This window comes from Equus quagga, chromosome 5 (genome assembly GCF_021613505.1).
Source record: "Equus quagga isolate Etosha38 chromosome 5, UCLA_HA_Equagga_1.0, whole genome shotgun sequence".
Lineage (NCBI taxonomy): Eukaryota > Metazoa > Chordata > Mammalia > Perissodactyla > Equidae > Equus > Equus quagga.
Window position 1 is genome coordinate 28,451,074 of NC_060271.1, and position 11,248 is coordinate 28,462,321.

An 11,248-nucleotide genomic window follows, 5' to 3' on the forward strand; every position below is an offset into this window, starting at 1 on the left:
AGCTCTTTTTTGCCATCATTCTCCCACCCCCAAAGCAGACATCAGCCCCCTCTTGCCCTTAGAATAGACTTTATTAACTTTAGCCCAGGGCAGGCCCTGAGATGGTGGTTGAGAGAGAGGGGTTTGGTAGGGCTTGTAGGCAGCTATGTCCTGGGGGCCAGGTTGGTTCTGAGGGGCAGAAGGCCATCCACCCACTCGCATGGCCGCTCCAGGAGTGTCTGCCACAGCCGCTTCTCCTCAGGTGTGGAATCCATCCAGGGCACCTGGAGCCCATAGCTGCTGCCTGGATGCGGGTGGGCAGGGGTGGAGGGCATGGTCACAGTGGACACCTCAGGTCCCACAGAACACCCACCTGGTCCCAGATTATGCACTTCACCTCCAGTTCTCAGTGGATACCAAAGCACAAGAAAAGGCAAAGAAGTGCCCAAGGCCACACATTGAGCCTCTGCCTCCCAGCATTGGCTCCCCACCAGGGCCCTGCCCCACTCACCAGTGCCCAGGCTGAGGCGTGTGCCCCCCAGCTGGCGGCTGGCCAGGGCCCCATGGTCCCAGAGGGAGAGCTCAGCACAGGCCTGGCGCAGGTCGGCTGGCCCAAAGCCATCATAAACCATGGTGTGGTTGAACACGGGGCTGAGGCTGCGTCGCACCACCCTTGTCCGTTGGCGGCTGGCCCGGCTGTCATCAGGCAGCACTGAGCTGTGGGGGAGGTGGGCTGGCATCAAGTGGCCACCCCTCACACTCCCCAGAACCAACCAGTTACGAGTCCTACCCATACTCCCTTACAGTGTCCATGTCCTCTGGCTCCTGCCTGAGATCTGGCCTGAAACCCTCACTACCCTATGGAACCTTTGCATCACCCTCCTCTCAGATCTCCTGCCGTTAAAAATTACAACTCTTATTCACAGGACCCCAGAGCAATGTCTCTGAAATGCAGTTCTGCTACTCCCCAGCTCAGTGATCTTCATTGGCTCCCTATTGCCTCCTAGAAGCAGTTTCCAAACTTTTGAAAGTCTTGGAGCCCTTTCTGCAGGATAAAATATTGCTCAAAGTACAAAACCTAAAAGAAAAACAATGTCTCTGGTTGAATCACTGCTGTGCACTCAGAGACCTGATCTGCCTACCTCCATTTCACTCTCTTAGGGTGGGAGGCACCCCTAGAGGTCCCCTGGAGCTTACTTTGAAAACCACTGAACTGCAAGTTCAGGGTCAAACCCCGCAGCTTGGCCTTCAGGGTCCTCCATAGAAGGACCCCTGCAACCTCCCAGGTCTCAGCCTCAGCTCTTCTACGAGTCCTATCGGTGCCAGTCACCTTGAAATGCAGCTCCTCAAAGGTGTCTTCAACTCTCCTGACCCCAGGCCTTTGCTCAAGCCATCCCCTTCACCCCTGCTCAGTGGTCGAAGCCCCCAGACTGGGAGATCAAGGGTGGGTGATTAGAAGGGGTTTGTCGGACAGAGGTGGAGAGCTGCACTGCGGGTGAAAGGAAGGGAAGCAGGGAGGTCCCGATGCCCCTCACCATTGTATGTAAGTATCCGGGGATCCTGAGCGCAGAGGCACGAGGTCCTGAGCTTGCTTCACCCAGAAGTGCAGCTCCCCGCTGGGGGGCAGTCCCCTGCCTGCAGAGAGGCTCGGCTCAGCTCCTTGCGGGACAGCAGTCCCGGCCTCCCATGGCCCGTCCGTCCAGCTTGGCCTCTAGAGGGCGGTCACTCACCCTCGGAGCCGGCGGGGACGTACTTGAGGGACAGAGAGAGCAGCCCGCGGATGGGGAGGTCATCGGGAGAGGACGGGACCTGCGAGAAGCGGGCTCGTCAAGGGTCGGGGACAGGGCCCAAGGGAAAGGGGCCATAAAGGGGTGGAGTCTCCAGACACCGGTGGGGCGTGGTTAGCGGGGAGGGCGGTGTCTCTGGGGGCAGGGCCTCGAGAGACCAGCCTGGAGTCTGAGAGGGCCCCTGGAAGGCGCCGTCCGGGATCAGGCCCTCGCATGGGGCCGCCTGGGGCCGTAAAGTTTCCAGGCTGTGAGGAGGCTCTGCCGCCGGCGGTGTATGAGGCCGGATGAGGGAAAGCCCGAGGGGGTGGGGGGGAGTAAAGGCGGGAGATCTGCGCCGCGGCCCCCCCCCCCGCCCCCCGCGGGCCAGCTGCCTCACCCGAGGTTGCAGGGGGAGCCAGGTGGGCTCGGAGTCCCAGTCCCACGTGTCCAGGGGCACTTCGACTTCGCCCAGAAAGATGTTGCGACCCAGGCTTTCGCGGTGCCACACGGACAGGCTCAGCACGCGGCCCCGAAGCTCAGCCTGCGGGATGGAGTACTGGGGACAGGAGGTGCGCTTTAATGGAGCACCGCTGATGACCCCGGCTTCAGTGCTGCCAGAGTGTTGACTGGGGCTTGTCCTACCAAGCTCCGTGCAGGATGGAGTCCTGGGGAGCCCCGAAGGGCATCAACGGGGGTCTGGACTAGCGCCGTGCCCTCCACTAGACTGACATACTGGAGAGCGCATTAATGGGAGGACCTCCCTGCAGAATGGAGGATTGGAGCGACGGGCAATCACGATACTATGGCTGCCCCTGACACCCAGCCCCCGCAGGAAGGGGCGTCTGGTTCATTAATGAGGGGCCGCCCGGTCGTCGCAGCCTCACCCGGAGAGTCTCATTGAAGACCGGGTTCAGATTCCGTTTCTTCACCGCTGTCTTGCGCTTGCTCTGCTTATCAGGGAGGAGGTAGCTTTTGACGTAGCTGGGGCGGGGGAGGTGAGGACCGGAGGTAAGGGGGGGACCTTCCAGCTTTACTCCCCTGCCGGGGGAGGTCGGCGGTTCCCCAGCCACCTCGCGCAGGGCTTTACAGGAGCTATCTCATTCCACCCCCAGGACTCCCAAGAACGTTATTCCCAGTTTGAAGATGAGAAAACTGAGGCCAAGAAAAAGTGGTGGGGCTGGGAGGCGAGAGGGGCTCCCTCGCGCCCCCGCCTCGCGGGTTCGGGCACTCACGGGTCGGAGCGGCCGCGCCGGGCGGCGGCCAGGCCCTGGCACTGGATCACGTGCACGCGCAGCTCGGCGGCTCCGGGCTCGTAGCGCAGCGAGAAGTGCACGGAGCCGCGCACCTGCACCGCGCCCGCCTCCGCCTCCCCGGCCAGGCTCATCTGGCTGCCGCTCAGCTGCGGGCGGGGGGTGGGGAGTTAGGACGGGGTGCAGGGCTCACCTCGCGGCTGGGTTCAGATGCGGGGGACAGGGGGGTAAAGCGAGGCGAAGAGGTAAAGGGCACTTCGACATAGCTTGACTGGAGGCTGTAGTGTCAGGTTCAGGGTCGAAGGAGGGGTCATGCAAAGGCTATGACGGGATATGGGGAGAGGAGGTCCCCCCTCAGGCCCTCTCCCTCACCCCCTCACCGTGGAGGAGTTGAGGCTGGACACCGAGGAGCTGCTGCTGAGCATGCGGTCGAGAGAGGGGCCGGGCCCTGGGGCCTCCTCCCCGTTCTCCAGAATCTCGGCCGCCGCCTGGGTCTGGGGAGGGGGGAAGTGACCGGGGCGCCCTCTTTTTCCGAGCCCCTTCCCCGACCGCGCTCGGTCCCGGAGGGCTCGCAGCCTTGGGGAGCGCACTCCCCGCCCCGACTCCGCTCCGGGTCTTGAGAGCAGCCGCGGGCCGCTCCCGCCTACCTGGGCTGGGCGGGGCTGCGGCTCTTTCTCTCCCCCCGACGGCGCCTGCGGCTCCGGCTCCGGCTCCGGGTCCACCTCCTCGGCGTCGACCTGCGCGCCCCCTGGGCCAGGGGCTGCGGTGGAGTACAAGCTGCTGAGAGAGCCCCTTTCCGCCCGTCCCCAAGCAAATTTACAGGGACTGGTTTATAACTCCTGTGACCTGCAGATTCAGGCCCCAGAGCTGCCCTGGGGTCGCCCAAGGAGACCACATGCCTCTCCCCCATCCCTCCCACCCCCCCAAGGCGGCAGGAGGAAGGTCAAGAAAGGTGATTGGGGTCACTTAGAGCTGCCTCTGATCCCCACAACCTGTCTGGGCTCCCCAACACACACCCTCACTTACCTTCCTGGGCCTGGGGCTCCTCCTCATGATCTGAAGCCTCTGGGGGGACATATGGTGAGGGGAAATCAGGTCCCTGAAAGAAGCAAGGGGTCACAGTGGGAGCTAGTGATGAAGGATTCAAAGATTATGACAGGGTCAGAGGTTCAGAGGCCCCAGCTGGCTACCCCAGCTTCAGATTTAGTCCAGCCCTGAGGGCAGGGCTGGCAACCAGCTGCAGGACCAGTTGGGCCTGTACTTCACACCCTATTCACACTTCAGGGCCTGCCCTGCCTGACTCCCAGCGTCCCACTGGTGGAGGACAGTAGGATCTGAGTCCTGCACCTCACCCAGCCGGTCCCCACTCCACCCCTAAAAGCCAGAGTCAGAGATTCCCTCAGAGGCCAGGTCCCTCATTGGACAGAGGTGGATGACAAGCCCTGGAACAGGGTCTCCTGACTCTCAGTCTGGGACTCTTTACCCAGCACATCTTACCTCCACTCCAGGGGCACTGCCCATTCATTTAATAGCTCATTCAGTCACTCATTACTCACCTCGGCCTCCTGGCTGAGCCTCTCTTGGGGGGCCTGACCTATGGAGAGCCTAGGAGTAGGGAAAGGTGGTTGTCAGGGATGAGACCCAAGTGACTGGTAGGCACCCTCCCCTTGCAGCCACCCTTCCTTACCTGGGTTTCAGCTGCTCTTCAGTCTCTTTCCCAGCAGCCTCAGCCTTCCTATCAATGCCCAGAGCCTGGTCTCCTGCGCACAGTGACAAATTCTGTGAACCCCCATTCTCAGGAAGTCTAGCCCTTGGAGATGCCACCCACTTCCCGTCCACCTCCCATAGCCCATGGAGGGGTGGTGCCCACCCAAAGACACACACTAGCATGGGCAGCTGGGACTGGAACCCAGGGGCCCTCTCTCCCTGTCCACATGTACCCGGTAACCCAGGCTGCATGAGGCCTGCCCTGCCCTGGGGATCTCCTCTCACCCCTGGAGCTCTTCTTCCTACGGATAGAGGCTCGGACGAGGTCAGAACCAAGGCGGGCATGGTGGTGCCGTTGGGAGCGTGCTTCCTGGAACCAGTCCCCTGTCAGAATTTTCAGCTGCCCAGGGTCTGCCAGGGAGGCCCGGAGCTTGCTGGAGGATAGGGGAGAGCGTGGCTGTCACCACTCACCCAAACAACATTCCTGCCACCCACTCTGTGCTAGGCCCTGTACCTGGGGCCAGGGACACAACAGCAAGTCAGACTTGATCCCTGCCCTGGAGGAGCTCAGGCTGGTGGGGAGCCCGAGTCCGGAATAGACAAGGACGCTATAGTGAGGTAGGTGCCATGACAGATGTGAGAAGGGCCGGCTTTGCCTGTGGGCATTCAGGAGGGCTTCCCAGAGGAGGCAACATTTGAATTGCTTCTTAATGGACAAACTGGAATTCTCCAGGTAGAGAAGGAGAATAATTATTATTCATTAAGTGACTACCGTGCATAATCTCTCCTAATTCCATGAGGTGAGTCTCCTTAGCCCCATTTTACAGATGAGGAGAGTGGTGCTCAGGTCAGGTGAGTTGCCCAAGGTTACATAGATAGGAGGTGGCTGTCTGTCCCCAAACACTACTTGTAAGTCCCATGCTCCTCTGCTGCTGTGTTCTTTCAGGAAGAAGGAACAGCCTAGAAGCGAAGGGTGGGTGTGTTCAGGGACAGTGGAGCCCCCAGGTGGCTGTGGGAGACACTGAGTATGTGTGTGTGTAGGGGTTACTGGTGGAAGATGACGTGGGGGCGGCTGGCAGGGACCAGGCAAGGAGGCCGTGTGGACCAGGCTTCGGAGCTTGCCCCTCACACGAGGTGCTGAGGAGCCGTGGAGGCTTCCAGCAGGGATATTAGGACAGATCTGGGCAGCTCCAGCCGCAGCCTGGCAGGTGGGCTGCAGGAGGCAAGCCTGGAGGTTGGGGGGCTGGCAAGGGGGCTGCTGCAGCCACCCTGGGAGAGGTGATGAGCTGAGCTGGCCAGGGGCAGAGGGAACCAAAGGGCAAAAACAAGAACTACCCAGTAATCAGGCTACATGTTAGTGGGGGCAGGTTGGAGGCCACCCCAGCCTCCCAGTGCCTGAGGCCCCTCCTCATGGGCTCCCCTGCCCTGCGTCACCTGACCCGCCCTTCCTCCAGCTGGCGCAGGTGGGCATCTCGCTTCAGGACATCAGCAATGGCCTCCTGCTCCTCCTCTGTCAGGAAGCTCAGGTCCAACAGTCCATCAGTCTCAGGCTCTGGCTCATGCGCCATGAGGCAGACTGGGGCCCAGAGCCCTTCTTGAGAAGGGTGGCCCCTCTGGGGCATCAGCTGGGGCAGTGCCCCGGCTGGGCACACGTGGCTCCCTGGGGGGAGACCAGGGGTCAGGTTAAGCCCTGCCCAAATACAGGGAACATCCTGGAGCTGACTGGCCTTTTCTGCCCAAATATATGCCAGGTGGTGGGCAGGGTACAAACCCAGGGAGGCTGAGGTCAAGGTGGCATGAGATGCACCCATGGACATATGCATACACTGGCCCATGAACATACTCAGGGACACACTCGAAGATGTGTAGAGACATACATGCACATACACTGACAAATGTAGACACAACTACCCACAGTGAGATATACACCTGGTCACATGTGCACTCTGATACCTGTACAAGGACAGGCACATGCATAGGCATTCTTCCACGAAAGGCCCTATGCAGTCATAGCCCAGTCCCAAGCCCAAACCAGGCGACACACCTAACAGTCTTAAACTGGCACACAGGCATGTGCGCACAAGGGGACAGAACCCAGGTGGGTTCCCTGTACAAGAATAGGTCCAGGACAAAGACATGTCCCTAGATAGACACAAGTCACACAGACTTTTGCACACACACATTAGCCTCCAACTGGATTGTGAGCCCCTTGAAGGTAGGGACAGGGCCTCATCCCCAAAACCAGTACTTTGCACCCAACAGATGGTTGGTAAGAAATTGATTAATTAAATGCAGAAATACATCTGCACACACATGGGGAATGCGCACAAACACACACACACGCCCCCAGACACAAAAGCACATGCACATGATCTGCTTACCTGCCTGCCTCTGAACCTCCCAACCTGGGTCCCCTCCCTTCACCTCCACCCTACACTAGCTCATTTGGTCTTCCTGTCTGAGGCAACCTCCTCCCCAGCCCACACCCCCAACTTCCTCCCCTCTGAAGTAACCGCCACACCCACTCCCACTGAGGCCTCCAGCTCAGGGATACCCCTGCTGCCAGCGCTGCCCTCTTGCCCCAAGCCCCTGGCCTCTCTGCTCTGGCCACATGGGTCCCCCACCCCCTGACCTGGCTGGGTCCCAGTGGTGGAGGCCAAGTGCTAGCAAAGCAGCTTGGGCCGCTCAGATACCACGGTGACTCCGGAAGGAAAACATTTGCCCACGCCTGAGGGGCATGTGGACGTGGCAAGGGGCCCATGACTGGGCCATGGGCAGAGCAGAGCAGTGGCCTGAGCCCACTGGGCAGTCTCTCCTCTCCTCCCCACCCTTCCCATGCCAGGGCACCAGGAAGAGTTGTGATGGGAAGAGGGCACCTCAGCAGGCAGGTCCTGGCTTGTGCCTGCTGCCTGCACTCTGCGCCCTCCCAGATGAGTCAGTGTCCAGGCCTGAGCAAGCCCTCTCCCCTGCTTGCCCCCCTCACCCAGAACCTGGGGTTTCTGCACGTCTACTTCGGGTATTGTGTATAACACTGTGTGAATGCCTGTGTGCTTGACATTAACAATATTTCCTGAACATCTGCTGTGTTCAAGGTGCTGGATGTTGCAAATGCACGGTTGGGGCTCTTCTGTGGCCTGGTGTGCGAGCCCATGTTGATGTCTCTGTGTTGATTGTGCCGTTGTGAGAGTCTCGGTCTGGCAGGCATGTCTGTGTACTGTGGGATCCATGTGCCTGTATATTTTGTAGGCATGAATATTGCATTACTGCATGTGTGTCTGTGTGTCATGTCACAGTGTGACACTGCATGGGTGACTACTGGCCGTGTGGTGTGTTCAGTGACTTTCTGGGTGACAGCGTTGTGAGGTGTGTGCACTGTGTGTGTATTTCCTCCTATGCTGTATGTATGACTGGGTTATAGTGTGTATTGTTGTAGTGCGTACTCTGGTGCCCCAAGGGCCACCAGGTGTGTGTGTATGAGTGTGGAGGTGGGGGGGACATTCTGCAGAGCTGACCCTGCTCTTGTCCTGCAGGTCTGCCTGGGCTGAGCTGTGGGCATCTGAGCCCAGGGTTGCCAGCAGCACCCACCTCCCTGCCGTCCCCTTTCCTTCCAGAGGCAGAATCAAGTGTCTGGTCCTCACTGCTCTGTTTCAACACTATAGGACAGACCCATTGGTCAATATAGGGTCTGTCCATCTGTCTGGCTGTTCTAGTCCTAGACACGCTCCTGCCTCCCCCACCCCAAGGTCCCAGAGGGTACTCAGGATATGAGGTGGCAGTGCCTGCCCCTTGGGACACTAGCAAGGGACTCCCAGCCCTGAGGTGTGTTACCTGTAGGGGTCCAGTATGGACGGGACGCCTTCGTAGGGTGACCCCAGCTCCCCTGGCAGCCGAGTTTCAGGGACTAGAAGAAGAGCAGTGAGGGACTAAGGCTGACTCAACAGGCAGCTCAGCCCAGTGGCTGCCCCTCAGAGGAGGAGGAAGAGGAGGAACACCTTCTCAGCAGGGCCTGATGCAAAACCGGGCCTGGATTTGGCCTCCCCAGGGGCACACCCCAACCTCAGCTTTCAGAAAACCCAGAGCCAATTTGGTGAGTGGGAAATGCCTGGGGCTTGGCCCCAGCTCACTGCAGACTTACTCTGTGACTCCTGTAACCTCTCAGAACCTTGGCTGCTCCATGTGCAGAATGGGTAGCAGCCCCACCAGGCCCGCTGAGGAGCTGATAGGAACTTGCTTTGAAAGCAAAGTTAGAAACCTTTCTAAGAAGCAGAGCAATGGAAGGACTGCAGACTGCAGTAAGACAACCCTGAGTAGAGTTCCTGTTCTGCCACTGTGTGACCTTACGCAGGTCTCTTAACCATTCTGAGCTGCAATTTCCTCCTATGCAAACTGTGGGCAGCAGAGTGTGAAGAACCTATTATAAGGGAAACGAAAGTGCCTGGCGCAAGCTGGCATATAGTAGGTACCAGGTGGCCCCTCTCCAACATGGTTTATTTCGACAATGACTGCCCTTCCATGTCCACGTATGCCTCCCGGGCAGGGCTGGCCACACCAGAGCTGCTCTCTCTGGTCCTTCTACCACCCTAGGCCCCATCTGTTTGAGGAGGCCTGGACTCTTCTGAGGCCAACGTGAGGCTCCTACACCCTTCTTCTGTCCATGGGGAGCCCCTCTGAGCACCCCATTCTGCTCCCAGATTCGGCCCCACCCTGAGAATAGATTTGGTCCCAAATTACCTTTGCTTCAGGACCACGAACCAAGGCCACACCAAAGCTTCCAGATGCCTCCAAGTCTGCTTCATTCCACTCTGCCTGTCCTTCCACACCCGCTGCCATGGCTTAAATATTAGAGGGTACCTCACAGACCCTCCAAGAGAGGAGGTGGGACAAGGAGTGGACTCTAAATGAAACCCCACCCTTCCTCCCCCTCATGGAACTGGCTCCCAAATGTTACCACCACTCTGAACACCTGAGGGTCCCTCCTCCACCCCCAGCCCATGGTCTGGCATTCCTAGTTACTTTGTTGCAAGTCATTCTTATTTGCTGAGCCTCATCTATTAAATGGTGGTAATAATCCCTCCTCAGATGGTTTTCACTACAATTCATTGAGATCCCTAGGCCCTTAATAAATATACATATACGTTTGTATATGCAGTATCCATTGAGGGTCCGCTGTGGGAGCTGTTACTGATGCCTGCCTCCTCCGTCAAGTCTCCCTGAATGGGAGGAGAGTGACCAACAGCATCCTCACTCCTTCCCGTCATCCTGTCCTGACTTCTCCCAAGGATGTTTCTCTAGCTCCCCCCACCTCTCAGCAGCTCTCACCCCTGGAAGGCATCAAACTTCACTGTCTACTTTTCCAGCTTCTAAATTCCCTTCCTCTCTCTCATCTGTCCTTACAGCTTCAACTCTGCCGGACTCTCAATTTCCATCCAACTCTCCTGCTGTCTTCTCAACTTGAACTTCTGTATCCTCCCCACCTGAAACCTTCTCTTATTTCCAGGTTTCCACTTCTGTGAACAGCCCCCTGGCCTGGCCCCAGGTCTCCTGCTGCTTCCTGCCAGTCACCAGACTGCCTCCTCCTCTCCAGGTGCTTTCCCCCCCCTCCCCCCCCCCCCCCCCCCCCCCCCCATCTCCATCACCCTTTCACTGCCCAGGTCTCAGTCCCCACCCAGCCTCTTCTGGATGCCTCCTCCTCCCTGTCTCCTGGCTTCCTGACTTGGCCCCTCCAGCCCTGGCTTGCACAATTGTCAGAGGGCCCTTTCAGCACACACCACTTTTATCTGTCATTCCTTAGCTTTGGAAGGTGCCAGCAGACAACCAGGGTAACCCTCTGACCCTTTAAAAAGTCTGCTCCAGGGGCTGGCCCCGTGGCCGAGTGGTTAAGTTTGTGTGCTCTGCTTCAGTGGCCCAGGGTTTTACCAGTTTGGATCCTGGGCGCGGACCTAGCACCACTCATCAAGCCATGCTGAGGTGGCAGCCCACATCACAGAACCAGAAGGACCTACAACTAGAATATACAACTTTGTACTGAGGGGGCTTTGGGGAGAAGGGGGGAAAATATGCTCCAAGTAGCACAGCCTCCCTTAGACACTTTCACTGGCAGAAGTCTCACCACCTCCCAAGAGAGTCCAGCCTCCTTGTGGGCTGCCCAACCCCTCAGCCCAACCCTCAGGACCCCCACCTGGCTCTGACTCTCCTTGTCTTCTGCATCCTTAGAGCCATACCTACTGACTCTGCTTCCTGTCCCTTCAACACCCTGGTCTATTTGTGCTCCCTACTCCTCAACTGCAGAAGGCTTTTTGCCCACTCCAGGGGGCTCAACGCCTTTGCACTGTAGCTAGTCTCTAGGCAACTTTCCGCAGTTAAGAGGCCCCAGATCTGGGTTAAAATTCTGGCTCTGCCACATGGTCCCCCGTGGCCTTGGATCAATGACAATCTCTGTAAGCCTCACTCTCTCCCTTTATAAAAGAGACAATAGCAGCCATCACATAGGACTGTGTAAGAAGTGTTTCCTCTTTCTTGCCTCCAGCTTTCATTCTCCATTCTTGT

At 58.5% G+C, this 11,248-nt stretch overlaps 1 protein-coding gene across 1 annotated transcript; it reads right to left on the reverse strand.

The window, feature by feature from the left end:
- Positions 1-13: 13 nt before the first annotated feature.
- Positions 14-8,654, reverse strand: SYTL1 (synaptotagmin like 1). Its single transcript, XM_046661252.1, has 15 exons — positions 8,531-8,654; positions 6,137-6,362; positions 4,988-5,136; positions 4,683-4,755; positions 4,552-4,600; positions 4,022-4,094; positions 3,643-3,755; positions 3,376-3,489; positions 2,978-3,144; positions 2,630-2,726; positions 2,143-2,301; positions 1,710-1,788; positions 1,515-1,614; positions 491-696; positions 14-283 (listed from the first exon to the last, which is right to left on the reverse strand). The coding sequence occupies exons 2-15, from the start codon at positions 6,322-6,324 to the stop codon at positions 144-146; spliced, it is 1,707 nt and encodes a 568-aa protein (XP_046517208.1). The 5' UTR covers positions 6,325-6,362; positions 8,531-8,654; the 3' UTR covers positions 14-143.
- Between the last annotated feature and the right edge of the window lie 2,594 nt (positions 8,655-11,248).